At 30.5% G+C, this 24366-nt stretch overlaps 1 protein-coding gene across 1 annotated transcript; it reads right to left on the bottom strand.

Moving 5' to 3' along the window:
* Positions 1-1411: 1411 nt before the first annotated feature.
* Positions 1412-5433, bottom strand: LOC100788246 (cyclic dof factor 1). Its single transcript, XM_003520033.5, has 2 exons — positions 4836-5433; positions 1412-3149 (listed from the first exon to the last, which is right to left on the bottom strand). The coding sequence occupies exons 1-2, from the start codon at positions 5046-5048 to the stop codon at positions 1905-1907; spliced, it is 1458 nt and encodes a 485-aa protein (XP_003520081.1). The 5' UTR covers positions 5049-5433; the 3' UTR covers positions 1412-1904.
* Between the last annotated feature and the right edge of the window lie 18933 nt (positions 5434-24366).

The raw sequence follows: 24366 nt of genomic DNA, 5'->3' as shown, positions 1-24366 counted from the left end.
GGCATTAACATTAATGATGCATTTGAGATGTAGGATTTGTTTGAGTGTTCACTGCAAACCAATTTTCAACACAACTGTAAATTGCAAAAATTATTAGTATAATTTTACTCCTTGCATATAAATAGTTAATTAGACTAAAATCTCAACCACATTTTTTATGTGTTAAATCAACAAATGCCATTACTTGGACAGTTGGACCAGCTATCGACCATTTCCTTAATTTTCAGAGAATTCATGTTAATCTTGTATCATTCAATCCCACAAAGATATCGACATAAGACATCCTCAAAAGAAATAAAAATAAAAAATAAAACTAAAACTTACCCAGAAGAAACGACAAAACTAGCTACAGGATTTAGTTAAGTTTTAGTTTTTTGTTTAATTTACCATCTAGGTTTTTTATTTTACTATGCGACGTTTTTAAATTTTTGCTTTTATGCATATCATTATTCTAAGTTTATTAAGTAACAAAAATCATTGATGTGATACGTTAATGATGATATGATATTAATATATTATGATACAAATAACATGACAAACTAACACATATTTATATGACATTAATAATTTGTTAATATCAGCATATCACTCAGTATCATGTTAGGACAATGTTAATACCATATCAACATATTTATTATTCTACCAGATTATCATGTTAATGTTATCTCATCATTAAAAAATTGACAACATACTAACCATGAACTAAAATGGTTTAATTTTAAAAATATGAGATCAAAATTGTATCATCATGAAATTATTATAAGGATTAAAAGTAAATTTAAGTCTCATTTTTGTTTTAAAATTATTTATTTTTAAAATCATTTTTGTTGTGATTAAATGTGAGGGTCTCATTCTATAAAGTATAATTTGTTATTGAATGATAATAAACATATGACCTTGTCTTTTACATTGTTAGATCAGATGCAAGAATTTGTCGCAGATGATAGTGTTGATACTTTTTTAAAGTGTAATTAATTATTCTAAAGACTCTTTTTAAAATTTAAATCATTATTTTTTCATTGGTAGTTATCAACTTTATTAAGTGATCAATATAGTCTTTAGTCCTCAGCCACCATAAAGAAAATGCTGTTTGACTCCACTCGTGCGAAGGTCACATCAGTGCTTTATCGCTTTGGCACATCATGGATTTCTATATTGTATACCCATTATTGAGCAATGCTTGCTTGGTGCTGATACAAGATATTTAAAATTTGTCAGAACTGACAACAAAACATTAAAGGTACGCTAAAATAAGATAATAACAAATTAAAAAGTCAAAGTTACACCGAGTATGTAACAGCATGTAAAATAAACAAACATTAGTATTCTAAATCTAATAAAACTTGCGGAAACTGACCTAACACAGTAAAAAGAAACAGTGAAATAAATGTAAGTGTGTCACAATCTTTTGGAACTAAAATTATACTATATTAATGCAGAGAATCTCAAAATTCAAAATTAAAAACATAACAAAAGAAGAAAGAAGAAGCAACAACATAACAGGCTTTTGATGAAGACCCTTAAACCATTGGATTTTAGTCCAAGAATCTGCTTTGGTTTGTCTTTTCTCCTTGTTATTCATGCTGTCTCTTATATATATATATATATATATATAATATTTACATGTACATCAAAGATATTTACTCAACAAGTCTTCTAAAACTGAAAGAAAAGAAAAAAAAAACACCTGTTCACTCTGACAGGCTCAAGAAGGAAACTATACTATATATGTATATATAACTCCTGTCCTACAAATGCTGCAGAAAGGTTGGTCAATAATACAAGTTCTCATGGAGAAAAGCAAAAAACATGTCACCATTCACTACCCCAGAACAAGGTTATAATAGTTGAAGACTTGAAGTACTTGCATGGCCTACTTCAGAAACATTTTTTGGAAGTTCCAATTATGTCCTCTCATGGAAGACAAGGGACCTTGACAAAGCTGCAGGGTTGGCTTGCAACACTGGTGATGGGGATGCTTCAACCATCACCGCGTGGTTCTTCTTGTCATCACTGTTACCCTTTGATGCAAATGCCTTGAAAAGCCCTCCTCCATTGAGGGAGTTTCCCTTCTCATTCTTGATCCCTAGTGTTGACCATATTGAGCTCTTAGCAGCTTCAGTTGGGTCATCAATTCTCAGTGTCTTTGGGATCAACACTGTGTTGTTGTTGTTGTTTGCTGCCATGTCTGTGCTAAACAAGATATCACCATCTCTTGAGTGTTTCCCTAAGGTGGGTGAATTTGGACCAGAACCAGGGGCAGATTGGTAGTTTACACTCCAAGAGGGTGGTGGCATGGAACCCCAGAAAGCTTGTGTAGGGTAGAATGGCACAGGGTGGCAAAAAGCTGAAGGAGTCATTATAGGGTTATTGGATGGATAAGGCCAAGGAGAAGAAGAAGAACCTGGGAAGCACAATTGAGGAGTGAAACCTTGATGATGATGATGATGATGATGATGATGATAACTCTTATGATTATCCAATGATTCTTGACGTGAGTTAGTACTAGTAGTAGCATTGTCTCTCCTTTCACTCAAAGTTGAAGCCATAACAGTATCATAATATTCATCCCCATTAGGTGAATGAAAACCATTTTGTGTTGTTTTCTCAGCAAGGCTCAACACAGAAGCCATGGAGTCACAAAGGGGAGGGTCTGATCCAAAGGTCAAAACAGCAGCACCGTGCAGTGATCCGTTCTGAAGGCCCTCAGGAACCATGATCTGGCGAAAATGCGACAGAGAAGAGGGAGTGTTCTTGTTCTTACGGCGGCCTGCACCCACCGGCACGTTCCTCATGGTTCCTCCGGCGGTCCAATATCTCTGGCAGTTCTTGCAGAAATGGCGCGGTTGGTTCACGTTGTAGTTGTTGTAGTAGCAGAACTTTGTGTCCATGCTATTGCAGCGTGGGCATGGAAGCACCTTGTCTGGTTTCTTTAGAGTTTTGTCCTGTGATGGACTTGTTGTTGTTGCGTCGCTTTGGTCTCCGTTTTTGGAAGATTTCAGTATGGAAGTTTCTCTTTCTGTTGAAGGGGTCTTGGGGTTCTCAAGATTGCATGAAGATGATGTTGGAGATTTTGGTTCCTCTATGGTTTGATGTGAGGCCTCCTCGTCTTCTTCTTGTGCCGAGGTGAGTTCTTTCCTTGATGGTTCCTGAGATTCATAATCAATAATTAGATTAAACAAGCTTATGATTTACTTATATTATAGAGATTTTTTATACTGTGATGTAATTATATTTTATGATGTATAGTAAGATTGTTTGATTTTTGTAAGAATTATTTAAGTTATATTTAGAATGATTTGCAATTTGGTTGATTGTATAAAAATATGTATTCTCATGTTGTGTAAAAATAAAAGCCATTCACTAGTTTATATAGCTTACAAAAAAATTGTGAGATTGCAAAAATAAAAAAAATGTGAGAAGCTAAATTGGTTTATTTCATATCATATAGTGGCAAAGAAGATTGCTATGTGTGTTCATAAATTGACGATAGGAATCGATTTGTTTGTTATTCTTGATATTATGTTATGTTTTAGAGGCACAACAAGTTTTTTCTGCAATCTCCAGGTGATTTATAGCAAAGTAGATAAAACAGGGGAGAAAACAGAGGCCAAATAGATGCTTTATACTTCCTTGTTAATCAGGTTTTAATTAATTAAATATGACCTTTGTTTGATGAATGAGAGCGTATGTGAAAATACAGATTAGAGATAATCAATAGAATATTTAGAACATTTTATAATGAAAATCTTCCTTAATTTCTGAAGAAAAGAGAGGGATACGGAATGGTATTTCTTGAAGTTGAATTGTATAATCAGACGAAGCTTTCAGAAGAAACAAACTAGAATATGGTCATTGGAGGAGAAGTAATAAAGCGAAAAGCAAATTAAGTCCTGAATACAATTGTTTTACATCAAAAACATTGAATGGAAGAATTTTGATTTTCTTTTTAAAAGGTCTAGGTAAGAAATTAAAAAGTATAAAATAAATAGTTCAACAATAAATAAAACAAAAATATTCTTCTATAAAGGATTCCTCCGTGCGACAAGTCTTGTTTGGAAACAGAATAAGCAATTGAATGTGGACTGTGTCGAACTACAATAAAATTAGATCCAATAGAAGTCCAACGCGTGAAAAGCAATTATGGTTTGGTAGAGCCAGAAATTCAATAAGAAATCTTCAAATCATATATCCAAATGGTTACAGAACTTCAGAGATGCTGCAATAGATCCAATAAGAAATGAACTTGAAGTTGCAAATCAAACCGGTAGGATCAAAGTTTTCAAACATGAATAAACTGAGCTCTTTGGAATTTGGATTACTAAAGTCTAAAGCAAAAAAAAAAAATTATTGATTCACCGATAACATGGACAAAAACCAAAGCAAGTCCAACCACATAATATTATTCGTTATTCTTAAGATTATATTCTGGGAATGAACTGGATCCAGTTTCGCTGACAGTGCCCCTCAATGACTTGTAGCCACCACTTAAGAAAATATTAAATAAAATTTAATGAAAAAGGAAAAAAAAGTAAATAATTTCAGGAACCATCTGTGATCATGCAAAACACTTTGTGTACTTTTTCAAACAAAAAGGTTCTAAAAAAAACAGCCATGGGAAATTGCAGTGAGCCTCACTAGACCCCATAACAAGGAACCAAAAAGATGAAAAATTTGAGCGAACCCATTAACAATTAGGAGCTTTTGAAAAAAAAGTCACTCTTAAATTTTCAAAACACACTAGTTCTAGTTAGATAGCTCCATAATATATATATTTTGTTTTTCTATTCATATTTCAAACTCAACCCTTTAATATACACCATCATGGTTCATACCTTATCCCTCCCAGCTTCATGTTCCGTTGTGGAGCTCACTTCACGTGGAAAAGATGAAGATGAATCTTCAGGAGGAGCAGGTTCATCAGAAGAAAAACCATTAGCAGAAGAAGAAACCTCGTTGTTGTTGTTGTTGTTGTTGTTGTTGCGTGACAGAGAAATTGTTCTACCAAACAGCTTTATGGCAGAGTCTTTAGTAACAACCTCAGACATTCCTGTGTTCTTAGTAAATTGTAACTAAACTAACAGCCACTCAGCTTCAGGAGTATTTCTCTCTCTCTTCTCTATTTTGGCTCAGACTCTTTCTCTTTCTTGAGAAAAAAAATGAGGGAAAATACAAACACACGTATAAAAGTTGTTGATGATGTTGTAGGTGTAGGTAGCAGTGTTGTTTTTGTTTCTTTGCTCTCTCTGATTACTTGATCATCGTGTGCAACGAAAAATGGATAGTGAATAGTGGAGAAAAGGAAAAAAGAGAGAGAGGGGAAGATTATGTTGTGGTGTGAACTGGTTTATTAAGTAAGGTTGGAATGGAATGCCACTTCAGCAAAGGGGAAAATTTGTGAGCCACAAGTTCTTGTGGCCTATGAGATCTTTGTGTGCGGTTGGATTCCCCCACGTTACTTATAAAGATAGTGGCTCTATGTCCCACCCCCTTTTTCATTCCACATCAGCTGCTTTCATCTTTTGCCTTTTTGTCAATCCCCTCAATACTACTCTTCAACTTCTTCCTTCTTGTTAGTCAAATAACCTCACAATCCAACCTTTCATTTCTGACCTTAACCTTCTTTGTTTCATTCTTTTCTGCTTCGGCTTCAGCTCTATTTTTCTTTTTGGTCCATTTTATATCTGTTTTCTCTTTGAGGAAATTTTATCCTCCTAGATTTTATATTGTTCTTTCCTAACTTTTTAAGTAGTAATGATGCAAGAAAGAAATATGTTCACATGTACAAAATGTTCTTTTAATTTTAAAATTTTATGCACTAGTATATTTTTTTTACCATTAAACACAGATAAATTAATGTGAAGTTGTGGTGCCGGCTTAATTAGCATTATGGAGTTCAATTAATGGTTATGCAGCCACATTTTGAGAGAGAATTTCGCCTCTTGTGAAAGAAATTATTAGCTGGTCTTGTACACCATGATTTCAGTTAATATCTACATGATATATAATTACTTGTTGTGTTGTTGATAATGTGTGTTTAGTGATATATATAGTTGAAGAAGCAATCCACTTTTGAAGCTTTCTAATTTTGCAAAGGAACTTCTTGCTCGTAAAATAGTGATGACTAATGCTAAGGTTGCCTTTTCTTCTTATCTCGATTATTGTAAAAAATTAGTTTGGGTTGTGAATTGTGATTAACATGTTAAGAAAATGTTCGAGCCAGATCAGGAAGTCAATTTTCTTGAATAAAGTGTAATATTACATGCTGTATTGTTGATAATGTGTGGTTGGTGATTGATAGCAGTATGGAGGTAACTATAAAAAACTACTAAGATCTCTCATAATTTTTGCAGAACAAGGCCCAACCCTAGGTATTCTTCTAGAGACACAATTCAACGGCAGGAAATTCATTGATTGTAGAATTAATTAAAACTAGAACACGAAGTTCAATTAAAAACTGAAAATAAAATCAACGCAAGTATCAAAGTTTTTGGTTAAATAATCATGGTTACAGAATTATATGATAAATTCATAATTATGCAATCTAATTACAAGTTATGAGATAATCATCTTAAATCATCGTATATGTATTCAGGAAAAATGAAAAAAAAATAATCAAGTATTTGATTTACCCGAATTCAAGCACTCGATCTAATCAATCAATCACAATAGGATTAATCAATCCTATTCTTATTCTGAATTTACTTCTTTAAATCTAATAATAATAATCTATTAAACCCAAAAAAAATGGAAAATAAAAATGGGGAAGAAGTAGGTTACAAATTTGAAATTTAGGTATAGAGAAACTCAATTTTACTATAGGCTTTGGGATCTTTGAATTGAAAAATGAATTTAGCTTTCCATGAACATCTTCACTGAGAGCTTCAAAATAGAAAATTGCAAAGAAGAAGACAAAATATGATGGAAATCATTAAGTAAAATACTCAATTCTTCACCCCAAAATTCTTTGTTATATGACTCCCTATTTAATGGGAGTTTATGATAATTGTTGTGCATGCTTAGTTTTTGCACATATTTTTCACAACAATTATCTTATTTCTTCTCATTTAATGCTTAGTTTGATCTCAATAAGTTAGGTGTTAGTGTTTCCTTAGGTTTTATCCTCTTGAAGTTAAATTTTAACATTTTTTAGTTTTTGAATGTGTTTTTTGCTGGTGTTGTTGCATCAAGAAGGAATTGGAGATTTTGAAGCTTGGAGTGGCTCGCTTAGCAAGTTTGGAGTTGCTTAGCACGAATAAGGCAACAAAGAAGGCCATGTGTCAAGAATTTGGAAGCTGAAGGGGCTTAGGCAAGTTTTCTCTAAGCACTTGGAAAATGGAGATTGGAGATTTTGAAGCTTGGAGTGGCTCGCTTAGCAAGTTTGAAGCTGCTTAGCACGAAGAAGGCCGTGTGTCAAGAATTTGGAAGCTGAAGGGGCTTAGATAAGTTTTCTCCATAGGTACTTAGAAATTTGTTTGCAAGCTGAGTACCTGCAATTTCTATCTGTCAAATTTATTTTAAGAATTCTTGTAATTGGGCTTAGCGAACATGTTGCACGATAAGTCCAACATAGTTTTTGTCAGCATAATTTTGCAGCTTACTCAGCGAGTCATGTCGCGCTAAGCGAGTGATCCATTATGCATAAACGACGAAACAAAGATCTTGGACCTATTTAAGTTGTCAAGTCATTGTATTGAAGAATATATCCACTTAGGGTTTTTGCTATTACGATTGAGACCTATTTTTCACTTATCTTCATCTTCTCCACTTTTCTCCATTGTTCATGAGTTTTGGGGTGGTTTCTGATGTCTGAGTAACTAACCCTTTTGTAATTGGAGATCTAGTGTACTAGTAACTTTCATGTAACTATTCTCAATGTCTATTTAATGAATATTCAGTGTTATTACTATTTCTCAATTCTTATTGTTAGTTTGTGGATTAACCAACCATTTTCTTATCTTATAGTTTTCTTTGTCATTGGAAAATGTTTTGAAAACTGAGTTTTGAGCATAATAACTAATGAGTGTCTCTTCTAGGGATAGAGTGATGTTTGTTAGTCTCTTAATGACTTTTGCTTATACCAAATCATTTTACTAAGGAATAAGGAGTGGGGTTAAATGATTTAGCTTCTATCTATTAAGGGATCAAGGTTAGAAGATTATAGTGACTTGAGATGACATTGTAGCTTCATTGAATAGGAAAAAACCTTTATTCTTGCTGAGATGTTTGTCGAATATCACCATTATCCCCAACTATTCCATTTAATTGTTGTTTACAACATTTGCATTCTACGTGTTGGATAAGTTGCTTGTGTGAAAATTTGTTATGTTTTTACATTACTTCTTAGTTCATAGACTTTAAATTCTGCACTTATTGCATTAAAAAAAATTATTCCATTTTCCTAGAACTTGATTTTACACTAATAGCCTAGTACAAACAAGATCATATAGATATGATACTTGGACTTCCTCATTTATACTATTTATCCGATATTTTGGTATGCTTGTCAATGACAAATCAGTTTTAAAAAATTAACAAAAAATAAACCCTAAATAAATATCAGACCTAAAGATAAGATTAGATGAGCTAAAAATGATAATCCTAATAAAGGAAACAAATCTTAATATAAGATTCTCATCTTAATAAATAAAACAAATTCAAAGATAAGATAAAAACATATTCTAGTCATCTTAAAAAATCTTTTGATAAAGTTCACTCCATAACAACCTACCTAAAAGTGTAATTGGGACATTGATTACAAGTTAAGCCCAAAATGTTAATGCTGAAACATTTAAGTATAGAGAAGTTACATTGGAGTTCGATTTTAACCATTGAAACGTCCCAAATTAGACTGAGTCTGTGAGACACAAAATTGTAGAATTCCTCGTTAGCTTTAAAAAAAACTAAAATTAGTTTAATTGAAACTGTGTAAAATATTATAACATGTACCGTAAAACAATGACAATCATGAAAAAATGTATGAAAATATATAAAAATCAATACTTGGGCTATTGAAGCCCAATGTCACAAACTTGACTAAGTGTGAATTTTTATTAATTTATGTACATTTTCTGATTATTGACATTGTTTTATTGTACATGCCATAATTGAGGACACAATAAAAATGAGATAATTTTTTAGAATACTAGTTCATGTTAAGAGTGATGTCTCAATGTTTTTGTATGAATCTCTTTTGCAAGTGACACAACTTTACTTAATAGGCTATATCAGTTATCCTCGCACGAAAACTGATAACTTTTACAAATACTTTGAGATGCTGGTGGGTATTTTTTTTCTTTTGTCCAAAAATATTAGAATTATTGCTCGTTTTAACAACACATTTATTCCCCACTTAGGAATCCTGGTTGAAAGAACTACAATAACAACCTACGTGACACAAGAACATACAAGTGAAATATTGAAGACAAGTTGACAAGTCAACTATAGAGGTGGAAAGCAGGATGACCACGTTAATGGACCAATTTACCCTATTACTAGTAAACCTTACCCATGGGAGATATCCAAAATCTATGCATGATCCAGAATTATTACTAGTAAACATTACATTTGTTTTTGATATTTTGATAATCATATATTTCTCAATTTACAAAGAGATTGTATGATCTTATCATTTGCCATTTTTTTGGCATGTTTCTTAAGACTAGCATCAATTGTTGATTCTATTATTAAAATTGTTGTTGCTAGTCAAAATTGAGACAAGGCGGACTATTTTAGTGAGATTTCTTACTTTGTTGCTATTCTCGTAAAGCTTTTTTTCCCCTACTTATTCATCTATGGAATCATATCAAAGTGGAATTTCAATATATTGTCTGGTATCAAGTCGAACTATGCTTGTGAGACCAGCGAAATTCATTGTATCCAAAAATTAACTCACTTTCATTGTGCCCTTTGAACTCAAGCAGGTATTTCTTAAACAAGTTTTGAATTCCCATAAATTAACTCACAAGTTAATGAAATTAAAGTCCCAGATATTCTTGATGATTATTCATTTTCTTCGTTATATAGTGCAACATATGCCCCAAAATACAATATTGTAAATATATATATATATATATATATATATATATATATATATATATATGAATTTAGTAAACTGGACAAAAAATGGAAGTGCGCTCTATAGAGTGGAGAGAGATCGAGTGTCCTGGTAGTATGTTCACATAAAGCTGCATATCTTTTGGCATGATAATGTGATGAAAGTAAGACAAGCACACTGAAAAAAAATGTTATGATCTGTTTGTGTTGCCCCGTATAACCAATGAAGATTGAGAAAACATGTTTTAGGCGATTGTTTAGTTCGCTACAAAAAAATCTGACATGTAAAAATAAATTAAAGTTAGTCCATGTAATCCAATTTGAATCTTAATCTTAATTATTTATCAATTTAATTTTAATATGAAAATTATTATTAGTTATTTTTATATTCTCATACATAAATTGTTATCCCAGGAGTCATTTTTCTCTTTATAATAATTTAATCCAACCCGTCTAGTGTACGGGTTTAAAATTAAATCTAATAGATATGATTTTATACCAATATGCACAAACTACTTTTAAAATAGTCTTTTCCTAATCATTAATGACACGTTAAACATACAAATTGTATTATCTTTTTGTTTTTATTCTCGAGAATCGAGATATAGCTCATGTCAATCAAGTGCAAAATGGGCTATTTACCAAGAATAGGACCAAAGAGTGAATTTGTTGTGAGGAAACTTTTGTAACATTTTCTAAAAGGTTAATTTATGTCATTTGATATAAGTTTCTAGTGTACTTTTTTATCATTTATATTTCCTTATCATATTATAATTCCTTTTTTTCATATTTTTTAATATTATTTTACACTTATCAATTAATTTTATTAAATACTTTTAGTTCAATTAATTAACTTCTCAAATTTAACTTTAAATTAATTTTTGAAAGTTCAACTAATATCTTTATATATAAATGCACAAGTCTGTCTATCTTGCTATTCTTCCCAAAGTCCCTCACATTCACTCCATTCATTTGAATACTCTTTTTTCCTTTTGGTGAAGTGCTGTACTTCACTCTCCTATCTCCTCACTCTTCACACATGTTTCTGTATATGTAATTTTTCCTAAATTTTTTCTAGAAACTAGAGCAACAAAAAATAATAATAACAAGATGACAAGTAATCTAAAAACTTAATAAAAAAAAGTTAAAAACAAACTAAAACAAGTTATCAAACATAGCCTAAAACACTATTCTATGTAATAATTTTGGTAAACGCGGCCAAACTCTCAAAAGTCAAAACACCAAAACTTTTTGCAAACAGTTTGAATGTCTAAACAATAGGCCCAATACGGCCAATATGTGTTTTCTGAGAATATATAACAACTAAATAGTCGAAGAATCGGCATTTAGAGGCTTTGAAATAACTATTATAAAATCCCTTTCTGTACCTAAAGATTAGTGCTTGCATGATTTAGATGAAGTTGGAGAAACTTACACCTATGTTCGGTTTAGGAACCTAATCAAGTGGAAGATATCTCAGCGCATACTCCTATAACCGTTAATCTACATAATCTTAAGCAGCTACGTGGCTATGTGCCACATATAGCATCATAACTTAAGAGTCTTAGACTAAGGAAGCGTTTGATCTAACTTTATTTTTAAATTTTTTCTTAAAAAAGAAGTTGAACCAAACAATTTTAGAAAAAAAAATGAATTTTTGAAAAATAGCTTTTTATGAATAAAACTCCAGGAAAAGGAATTGAACATCTTAAAAAAAGTTAGCTTTTTTCTTATTTCAAATCCCAAAATCTAATAATAATATTTAATTAAGAAATTTTAACTTAAAAGTAATTTTGAAATTAAAAAATTTATAAAATGATCCAACAACTTTAACCTTAAATTAAAAAATCTTAACTTTTTAACTTAATTTAAACAATAAAGAAACTTTTGATATAAATTAAAAGACAAGAAAAATATTACCTAGATCTGATAAATATAATAACACTTGGCCTCATCCTATTTCTTTGGTAAGATATATAAGTTCAAGCACATTCCAATCAGTTTCTTGAGCTGATTTCTATCGTTGGTGAATTCCCCATGTGTAAACTAATTAGAACGAAAGAAGACATATTGCAGACCGTTATTAAAGTTGTGAACAACAAACTAATTGATCTTAGAAGAATAGAGTGTTATGTATTTTCAGAATGTATATATATATATATATATATATATATGCTTGCTATAAGAGAAGCAAAACCAATACCATGCTGCTGCCGATGTAGAGCAGTTTCGTTATGACTTGAAAGAAATAAAAGAGATTATCTCGAGACATGATCAATTAATGCACATTCAATCTCATGTTGCATATCTGAGTTCTAAATAATATTCAACTAATTTGAGTACTATAAGTATTAAATATTAATAGGGTTAGTTTTAGGTGAAGGAGCGAATTTCCTACAACGTGATAACTAAGTTCAAATTTCTATTTGGTATTTGCAAAGAAAGGAAGAGAGAAAAGAAAATGAAGAAAGAGAGTGGAAAGAAGAAAGTGTAGGTTGTCTGGTAAAATGGAAGTACAAAGATTTTTTTTTTGAAAAAATGTGTAGAACCCACTCTGAAAAATTTCTATGCAAAATAGAGTGAAAAAAATATGGAATAAGCTTCACAGGCTTCGCATAATGGATTACGCTATGGGCAACTTTTCCACACGGATTGTCCATTTATTATGCCTGTGTGTTGTGTTTTAGTTTAATAATAATAATAAAATATTTTTTAAATTTCTCTTCAACCAAATAATATTTTTACTATACTTTTTTTTTCTATTTCTCTTATTTTTTTCCTCACGTATTCACTTCTATTTCTTTCCTCCTAACCAAACAAAGGCTTAATATTTGACTGATTAAAATTACTTTTACAGAATGATACCTGTAAAAAAAAAAAAAAAAAACCACAACTTGGTCTTTCAACTGATAATAGAGGATATAACAGGTTAAGAACCTTGTCCACAGATTGGAAAAAAATTGTAGTGGTGGGACTTCGGCATATTTGTCGTTTTGTAATAAGGAATTTAGGTAGAAGATAAAGTTACTCATATTTATATTATATATAAGGAATTTACAAGTCACTAAGTGCTGAGACTCTTATAGCTGATCAGTTGGAGGTTTCTTTGTTAGCCTTTATACCATGGCATGCACAGGAATTGGTTATTGTCTACAGAAACAGTGATAGTTTATGGATTATAATGGAGTATGAAAACCCTCATAAATCAAAGTATTGTACAATTTGTTCAAGTAGCTCCATTCATTTTAAAGAAAATATTCACATTTCGCTATTCATGCACGTATCTTCAAGGGAAAGAAGGAACAAGGAAGAAAGAAGAATTTAATTATCTTATATGTATCTTTGAGGTTATCGATGCATCATATTAATTTTATAAATACTAGGGGAATATTTTCATTTGTATTGTTTCTCAAACTTTGTAAATGGTTTTCGGTATGCTCGTACCGTGCGTGATTATAATATACTTTTATTTGCGGTTATTGAAGCATGACTATTTTGTCATAATGAATTACGAAATATAAAATGTTACTTCTCTTTTACAGTTAAAACCATTAATTTTATTTTCATATAAATAATATTCTGTTTACAGCAACAACAAAGACTCTTTTTTCTTACAGAGAAGTGGGGCACGTAGTTTTTTTTTTCTAAACTGTTTTCTTGACTTAAAATTTGATAATTTTATTAATATCAAGTTTGTCATTAAATTTATAGAAAAAATTCTATGTAATACTTAAAAGTGCGGATTCAATATTGTTCGTTAATTAAATTATAATTTTACTTTTTAATAATAATAATCAACATTAGCATTGAGTGTTCGTTAATTAATTTTTATTGTGCAAGTTAATAGGATAAAATTCTAATTTTAATACGAAAACAATACTAAAAATATATTTAAAATATTGCATCGTCTAAGTGTTGTCCTAAATTCAGTAACATCCAGATGTCACAGCAGTGCATACAATTAAGTCACATCGCGCTTAGTTAACAGTACTTTAATCAATCTTTTTATTGGCCACTTTAAATAAGTCCCACCTAGGAACTTTTTGTAAAGAAGAAAGCTACTTTTTTGGAGATAACATGGAGAGTTTGGTATCCTTGCGTAGAAAGTTTGCCCTTACTCTTCTAGTACTACTCTTGTGCCTTTTTTACTTTAAAGTAGTGTTTGCCACTCTCTCAATGTTCATGCCAATAATCTGTTAATGTGTGTGCATAAAGTATGAATTAATTGAAAGCTAGTTTGGTGAAGAGATAACAATGTTTATAATAGACGCCATAATGTCAATTTAATTACTTCCATTTTACTAATTGTAGATAAAAATTTGATATGACAAGTTAAAAAAAATTCTTCGCTCGTCAACTTGTCATTATTTTGATGTAGTCACCTTATAATGTCTACCCAATACCCATTATAGTAAACTTCGGTAGTGGACTTGGTTATTTTATTTCACCTTTTGATTTTTGTTCTTGCATAAACATTATTTTTTATTTGCGAACGTACGTGGGAACTAAAAGTTCAATTGATCATCTCAAGATATTTTTACATTTAGCATTAAATAATTAGTAACAGCCACATGTTACTCTAAAGATGCATGACCACTAATCTACTATTAATTAAACTTTGGTTGTATGTCAAGGAAACAAATTAGGATACATTTGAAGCCGTTTATAGTTTGATTCCTTACATAATCTCTCTCGATCTTATAGAGTGAAGATTTCTTTTTATCGATAAATAATTATTAATTATTAATTATTTTAAAAAAAATCAAATTAACCATATTTTTATTTTTTTCTCTTTTATTATCCAATCATCCTCATAACTCCCTTGTACAAACTCCATTATAAGTGAAGATAACTTTAACAACTACAGTCTACGTATAAACCAACACACGTTGTGCGGTCAGTTACATCACTATAATGAAACTTTGATTGGCCACTTTAAATGAAGCCCACCTACTAACCTTTTGTAAAGTAGAAAGCTACGTTTTGGAGAGCATTGGCAAGTTTGGTAATCCCGCGTGTAGAAAGTTTAGCCCTTCTACTCTTGTAGTGACTAGCGGTTCTGTTTTGATTTTTTTTTTTTTAACTTTAATCAAGAGAATAAAATGTGTGATACTGATAATTGTTATTTATAGGTATATTTTAAGATTAAATTATATAAGAATTGATAATTTTTCTCTCTTATTTTTTTCTTGTGTAAATAATTATTATTTTAACATCATTTAAGTTTTTGTGCACAAAATATTAAAAGTTGATGAATTTATGATGCTTAGTGAGTAAAGTAAATCTCAAAAGAGCAAATTGAAAATATGAAGAAGCGCGCTTAGCGCGTCCCAAGCACTCAGTGCAAAGCACAGACTCAGTGGGCAAAACACGCTCAAGGTTAGAAAGATAATTCAAGATAGTGAAGGTTAATTCAAGAAAGCATGCTAATTCAGGAAAGAGACATGTTTAGCGCGAGACACGGGCTGAGCGCGCGAGGATTACCATCATACTCGCTAAGCGCGGCAAGCGCAAATGTTGCATAAAAACTAAGCTAATATGTACTTATAAAAGAAGGAGAGAGAAGAAGAAAAAAAACAAACAGAAAATTCAAGAGAATATAATTCCTTATAGAAGACGAAGACTAGAAGAAGGAGAAACAAGCATTAAGCGTCATTCCTTCTCTCTATTCCGTTTCTCAATTTCCCTCTTTATTAGATATTCTCCTCTTGCAATTGTAAAACCTTCTATGACAATGAGAGGTTAAATCTTTTTTTGTTGGAAACTTAGCAGTCAATAGTCATCTGCTCTTGATGTAATTTCTCTTCCTATCCATTATGAATATTATTTTTGCATTATCCTTTCTTGTGCTTAATTTTATTGTTTATGGCTTGATCATCCATTTGAATGATAAGTTTTAGGGGTAGCATCGAGAAATGTTATTTTCTAATAGAACTGAGAAAGAGTATCTAAATAACTTCATCACTAGGGATAGGTTGATTTTATTTAACATGTTATACATCTCTATTCTTAATGTAATTTAATTATTTTATCTCTGCAAAGGGATTTGGGAGAAAAGATAGATAAGTTAGACTCTTTCAATTAAGGGATCTTGGTTAGAATATATGAGTAGATGCAAATGTAAAATTGGAATAAACATAATTAGAGAAAAAATCATTAATATTTCATCAAGAGTAGTTCTGGTAGGCCAAGTTTTCAACATTCGCATCTTCTGAACTTAACTTCTATAATATTGGTTTTTCCTATCTTTTCTGTTTTTAATTAATTAATTTAAATTCATGTTTAATTTCTTTCCTTATTTATTTTAATTTTCTACCAATTTATTTTACTGTTTTCTTCACAACCTTTCAAACCAATTTAATTATTGCTTAAAAATTATATATTTACCTACCTAAGTACAAACAAAGTCCTCGTGGATTCGACACTTGGACTTGCGTTTTAACTTTACTACTTAGAACAAATTGGTACACTTGCCAACTGTTTAACAACCACTTAATCAAAGTTATTGGTATAAGTGATTTGACATTTGAGGCTTTTATCCAAGGTTTGTAGTTTAATTTTCAACTTGGGCATAGATCAATAACAACTAAAAGCACCACTTTGTCCGAAAAATACACCAACCCAATGAGAAAAGAATTGCACCTCCTCCTTGTTTCCCAAAAATAAAAAGTGTTTATCACTTAGAATTAATGTTCATTCCAATAATTTGTTATGTGCATGTGTTGAGAAAAAATTACACATGTACACCAATAAAGATTGGAAATGAAAACCCACACAATTGAACATAATATAGAGAGAAAAAAAAAACATGTTCAAGTATAAGTAGAACCATGCCATAGTATACCAAGAGAACAATAGACCCTCACATACTCCACGTGATAAGAGGCTAACAATTCTAGTTGGAAAACCAAACTACCTAAGCGCATTTTAGAGATAATCCTAGTTGACTTTGTCATATGCCTTCGATCTCCAAGTTAATTTTTATAGCTATTGGACCTCCTCTTTCTTTGGTCGTATGAACATGATTTAGGGCTTGTTGAGTTAATATTTCAATATCCATAATGCCTCTACTAGGTATAAATTTCTCCTAAAAATTCCTAATCAAATCATATATATCCAACTAGGAGCATAGCATATTGGAACACGCCACTTGATTAACATATCGCCAAGTTGACTTTCGACACAAAAATCTCATACGGATCTATCATCAACATTCTCAAACTTCTTCAATACTCATCTTTGGTCATCAAGCCATAGGATCAATTCATTCTAATACTAATTGTTGTGTGTGCATTAGAGTGGATTGATCCTATGACCTGATGGCCAAAGAAGAATATTGAAGAAGTTTGAGGAAGAAAATGGTGGATCTATGTGTGGGATCCTTATGTCGAAAGTCTACTTGACAATGTGATAGTCAAGCGACGTGTTCCAATGGAGGCAGTTGATAGTATAAGTTTAGAAGTGTCACCATCCAATACTCATGGAACGAATTGCAAGAAACATAGCAAAGAGTGGAAGATAATTGTGACGAGCATTCAAAAATCAATAGTTGAGGATGAAATTAGAAAATTTTAATTGAGGGAAAAGTTGTTGAGAAATAATTCAAATTTGTAAATTTTAAATCTTTAGGATATTGTTTAGATTTAAAAAGATATCTTATTTCTAAGAAGTTGTTTAGAATTAAAGATATTATCTGGAATTAGGGATTTGTTTTCTCATTTAAGACTAGAATGCTAGGTTTATAAATAGGGAGTTTTGATGAGAATAACCACCCAACCTCAAGGGGGGTCACCACACTAAGTGAGAGAGAGGACCATGCGGAGGGAAGACTCACAAATTTGTCCAACTTCTCCTAAAAACTTGTTGTGAGATCGTGGATATAGGAATGATGGCCCGAACTACGTTAAATAAATTTATGGTCGTGGATGTAGGGATGAAGTCCTAAACCACGTTAACAAAATAATGTGTATGGATGTAGGGATGAGAATGGAAAAGTTGATTACCATATAGGTGAAAAAAATACTCTTAAACCGGAATTTTAAGATTTTGGATTAAAATATGGTGTTAAATTCAGTTATATAATTCTCTAAGCCCATTGATATAAATCTCTTGACTATTTATCCCTTCAATCTACAAGAGTACCTTAGTATAAATAGTAACAACTTAAGTTAATAAGTCACCTTGGATAGGCTGATAAGGAGAAATTCCTTAAAAAGGGTAGGATAATCTATTTTCGGGGTCAAAGTATTGTCTCTAGAATTATGTGATCCTCTATTCCTTCTATGAATACTATTACTTTGTCAGTTTTTTGAACATGTGCCAAAGATCTTTTCCTACAATAATATAAGCTAATATTGTTTGAAAAAAGAAAGGCTAAAAATCATCTGGTCTTGACACCTTAAAAGATTTCTTACCTCATCCATGATCATTAGTCCAAGAAGAACTTGTTGCACTTTCCCATTAAGTTGAGAAATGTGATCAACCTGGAGCTGATTAGAAGAAACAGACACATAATTAGATTAATAAGTTTGATTAGAAAAAGAAGAGAAAAGAACAACATAGAAAAAATAAAGAAAAAAATCTAACCTTTCCCGTCAAATAATGTTACTGTGGGGGGAAAATGGTCTAGGTGGTACCCCAGGCATACACACATCAAGGCCACGGAGACAATAAGACGAATGAGACTTTTGTCTTAGGCCCCAAGGATTTTATTTTTTTTCGATTTAAATTATTAAATGTTAAAGTTTGTTAAAATATTATCTATTATTTGTAATTATTTTTTTATTAATAAGATTGTATAATTTTAAGTTATGAATGTAATGATTATCATAAATTATTTAAGTAAATTTTTTATTTTATTTCAAAAAATTAAAGAAAATTATTTTACATCTATTTTAGTTTCAAAATTTAAATTTAAATTAATTTAAAATTTAAATTTAATGAGTGAATCTATGATTGATATATAAAAAAAAGATATTTTAACGAAAAATAATGATTATAAGATCACACATTTAATTAAAATTTTATCTCATATTGACATTTTATATATATAAATTAATTTAAATTTTTAATTGAGAGTCGATTTGAAATTTAAATAATATTTAAAATTAACAAAATGTTTTAAATTAAAAATTAAAGTAAATTTGATCTTTTAAGTCTCACAATCTCTAAACAAGGGCCTGACACACATTTCACATTTTTATAGCAACCATATTCTCAATCAAATTGTGTATCTTTTCTTTTTGAAGAAAAATGCCCGCATATTTTTAATACGTATTGAAATTAATTACTTCTCTCTCTATCATATCTTTTGTTCCTTTAATTAAAAAAATGATACATGGATAATCTTTTTTTTGAATATAAAATTTTTCTTTACTGAGATACTATTTTTTAACAGGGAAGAAACATACAAGGAAACAAGTGATTTAGTTTCCTCCAACATAAATCTACGATTCACAAAATGACTCGTGCTTCTGATGTAATTTAACACTATTGTGCAAACAATATTAAGACAATATAGACAATGTCACAATGATAATGTTGAACATTTTGTACTATGGAATACATCTATTATATTTAAATAGATAGATTTTAGTCTAGTGGAAATGAATTAAATATGCTAGTTACAAATATTCATGTAAACATCCTAACATATTTTGGTTGGAAACAGAGCAGCAGCTGCAGCATGCAGTGTTTGTTCCTCATTTATTGTACAATGTTCAATAAAGAGAAGGGAACCCAGAAAAAAAGCTACCACTACCTCTGAGTTTTCCATTATCAAAATGTTTGGAAAAAGTTACTAAGTAGCATGCCTTTTAACGTTAGTTGCCTGAGCATTTTGCTAAAGATTCTCACGTGCAAGAATCAAAAGACGTTTCTTTGAAGCATTGGATATATTCTTTAATTTTTTTTCTTTTCTTTTATACGTGAAATGATTGTTGAGAACTTAGGTTAAACTAGTGGATGTCTGTCAAAGGATTTAAAAGCATGCCATGGATGTAGAAATTGACCATTTTGGTGGACAAAGTGGGTGTGAGGTGTCACTCACTGCTTTGTCATATCCCATCTCTTTATGTTGTTCTTCATTGTTCCCTCTCTACTCTCTCTTACTAGTGCATATGAATGGGAATATTATTAATTTCTCACCGCGTAAGAGAATTTTTATTATCTTCATGGCTAGCTGACAGTGACTCAAAGTTGAGTACAAGATTTTTATTAGCTTTAAAAGGTGCTGTAGAATGTTTCTTGTACAATTTACATGGACCACCCTTTACATATGCATAGCAAGTTATATACCTACTAGTGAATTATGCATTCCAAGTTGACATATTCTGCTGGACTTGGAAGTTTTAAGGAGTTTACCACCTAATGTTCACAATTATGGTAACATTTTATTTTAATCTAAAATATTGTTCGGCAGAATTTAAAAACTAATCATTCGATCAATGTAAGGAACTTATATTTTTTATAAATATTTTTTTATATATCCAAGAGTTTAAAAATTATATTACTGATGACATATTTAAGATTATCTATCAATCAAATCACAATATATTGATCAATTGTCCTAACATTAGATCAACTTGGAAAATTATGAATGTGTCACATTTCACGTGTGAAAAAGAAATGTCGCATTCTGTAGGGTTGTTATCCTGCCTATGCCCATATACAGAGAACCTTGGTGTGCAGAGGTGATTAGTTCAGTTCTTGCCATTTCTATTGTCAAATATATATTGAATAATTCTTGTTGTCTACATCTACGTATTCTTATGAATTTAAATATCAGCGTAAAATTCAAAATTGAAACTCTTTTGTTTTTTATTTTCAAGGAAACTCCATATAAAATTAGCTTTTGAGTTTTTATCTGATACTTCAACTTTAAAGTTGTTGGTTGCATATTATATTACTCATTACATCACTTTACCTTCATTATCATATAATTTGGAGTCTGAAAGCATATTAACTTCCTCTGTTCCCCCTTTTCTTAATATGGAATTAATTATTTTTCTTACTGAACTAAAAGATAGTATTTGTCATTTATACCTGAAAACTGAAAAAAAAAATCAAAATATTAGAGTAATGCAGCCAAAGCTTCAGAAGCATCACATGAAGTCATTTCATAACAAAAAGTGATAAAACCTTGACACAAAAGCTAATGCATATATATAACTACTACAATCAAAATAGCTTTGGCCCAAACCAAATCCTTCCCGTCTATAAATAAACAAACTGATCCTTAGTTATGCAGTGCAGCCCCATGATTGTCCCAAAATTGTTGTAATAGAAGTATAATATATAATGAGAAAGAAGATCTATTTCTGCAAAATCTTCTTTTCTTAGGAAAAAAAAAGTTCCAATATTATTTCTGGGTTGTTTCTAAAGTATAATTTTTCCTTTCCAAAGTGCATGGTTCCCAAAGAATGGAAAGATGCGTTTTGTGGCAGGACCAGTGCCTAACTGACATCGTACCTGCCAATTTTTGAAGGAAGAAGATACTTAAAGGAAATAAATGTAACAGGAAAGTGTTTCATTTGTAAGTGCCTATAGCTAGAACTCCAAAGTTATTGATAATAGTGAAGCTTTAAAACCATGCATCTTCACTTTCTGGGCAATATATACTTTCCTTTTGGGATCAATTTAATGTTTATTAAATCATAAAAATAGAAAGCGTCTTGATTATGAATCAATAATATAAGATACATTAAAAATTACCGTAGGATGTATTATTAATAACATTTTTTTATAAAAGCTTTCTACTTTTGATTCTTTAACCAATCATTTTAGAACAGTAATTAGCATTTGCCAAATAGAAAAGGAAAACCATCTTCTGATTAGCACTGGTGAGTTATTGATAAGTGCAGTAGTCATCATTAATTGTTCTTTAAGTTATCTAGCCTTGAGTGTGTTGTGACCTGTTGTTAATTTGTCATTGGTTTCATAACTTGACTAACCATTTGATCATGGTGTTGAAGAATAACGGGATATTTATACTTCTTAGTATGAAAGATGCCTTGCATCTATACGCATGTCATGCGGTCCTGTATCTCCTTTATATCACAAGATGGATGTAATTATATAATATTGTATGATAAGATCTGATACTGTTTTTGATAATTGTCAAAATATATATACCATGATCTTGGAGGATTTTATTTCCTACTTAAAAAGAACAGAAGAGAAATGGTATAATAATACACTATTTTGAATAAACTCTTTTTTATTATTGACTGAATTTTTAAAAATTACAAAATTTAACATATATCCCGTGCTCGTAATTTTGAAGTTTCTAATAATTTTGACCAATACCGTAAGAAATTATGTGATAGAAGAGGTATGTTAAAGAATGGATTATTGTAACTCCTAAATAGAATGATCCTTGTACAGTGTACTTGTATGCATATTTACAATCCTATATATGTCATTTTAATATTACCTTATCACAACATGTTTTACAATGAGGAGAGAGATAAGTAAGAAAAGAGAAAAAAATATGAGATAAGATGTGTGATATAATGGAAAAAGAGAAAAAAAAAATAAGGAATTGTCAAAACATGTATTTTTTTATAGTGAAAATAACACTACCCGTTATCTTTTATGGAAGTATTAAGAAGTTGAGAGTGGACTTGATGCCCTTCGTAATTGGGCTGACATCTCAAACCCAAAAAGGGTCCAGTATGTTCATAGTGGTTGGGAAAGCTCTACGGCTCTTAAGAACCCTTTTGTAACCAACCAATAAAACTTTAGTTCATATGAAGTTAATTCATCACATCATACAACTTCTAAATCAAATAAATGAGTAAAAAGTTAAGATTGTGTTTGATTTAGAGTGGAAGTAGAAAAATTACTTTTCATATAGGACCTACATATTTTACAGTTAGCTTTAATTAAAAAATAAATAAATTATTTTTACCCTTTAAACCAAATAGTCAAATGCACCCTAAGTGTCACTTATAAAACAAGGATGCTTCCTCATGCCTAGTTCTCTCTATGTAAAGGCGACATGCGACATGCGTAGAGGCTGTGGACCTGTACCTCGTACATGCATGTCCACAATATTTTTTTAACTTTTTAGCAAAATTTAATTTAGTTTTTGATATTAGTGCTCTCCATCAATATGATTCTTAATATTGCAAAAAAAAAAAAGGCAAACTTAATTACGATTTTTATAGACAAGCAAACAAAATTAATAAAAATTGAAACAAACAAAATTTTGTTGAACTAAACAGTCAATAATGTATTATATATATAATATAAAATAAAGGCAATATAATTATATAACGGAATACCAAATTTTGGTGTACATAATTTTTATTCCGTTTTATCCTTATAATTACTTTCATAAATATTTTTTTTATCTATATAACTATCCTACTCCAACCATCCACTATTATTTAGCTTCTATTATAATTTTTTGAACTATTTTTAAGAAATTACAGAGACATGGAATGGCTCTTTTTTTTTCTAGTATAAAATAAAGGCCATACTCATATTTGATTTTCACTTTTCCTTAAAAATATTTATCATTTAACTGATACAAATCACTCTTAACTATTATAAATCACCCATTACTCTATTTAAATCTTATTCAGCCTGTAACTAAACCAACTTAATTCTTAATTTCTGCTGCGGTTCTCTTCCAATTTATTGTGAAATTGATGTGCCAGAGGCGCAGAAAAATGTGATGTTTTGCCTGAATTATATATGCGGCGAATATTATTGTACGATTTTCTTTTGTCTTCTCAGGCTGTCATGAAAGACCTTGCATGCTTGAACAATTATATTATGCCCCAATGAGATTCCAGAATTGAACGAAACTGGGCATTCAATGTTTAACAACTGTAGCCGTGTAGGGGTTTGTAGATACAGTGAGCAATTATATTTTTCAACATGCCCTAATTTATAATAGTTGTTTCATCTAATTTCTCTAAAAAATAGAATTTTTTTTATAAATTAATATGTGCATGAGTTAATTTTAATTTATGAAAAAACTTATTTTATTTTATTTTTCTTATTTTCTTTTCTGACTTCTCCTAGAAGTACTTCGGAATAAATTATCCAAACATGTCACCGTAGAAATTGCAGTTGCAATTTTCCAATTTCAAATGTTAAATATTTTTTTTTTTTTACAGATTATGAGAAGAGGGCCAACCTCAATATGGGTTGGTAAAAAAAAGTGAGCCAATCTAACTCAATTTACTTTATTGTGTGCCAAAAAAAGGTTCAATCCAGCTCAATCCACCATGGATTACTTATATTGGTTGACTTACTTAAAAAAAATAATAAATTAAGAAAATACCAAAACATGAAGAA

The sequence above is a fragment of the Glycine max genome, chromosome 2 (genome assembly GCF_000004515.6).
Source record: "Glycine max cultivar Williams 82 chromosome 2, Glycine_max_v4.0, whole genome shotgun sequence".
Taxonomy (NCBI): domain Eukaryota; kingdom Viridiplantae; phylum Streptophyta; class Magnoliopsida; order Fabales; family Fabaceae; genus Glycine; species Glycine max.
The sequence above is the reverse complement of the archived record's forward strand: the minus strand, read 5'-3'. Positions and strand labels throughout refer to the sequence as shown.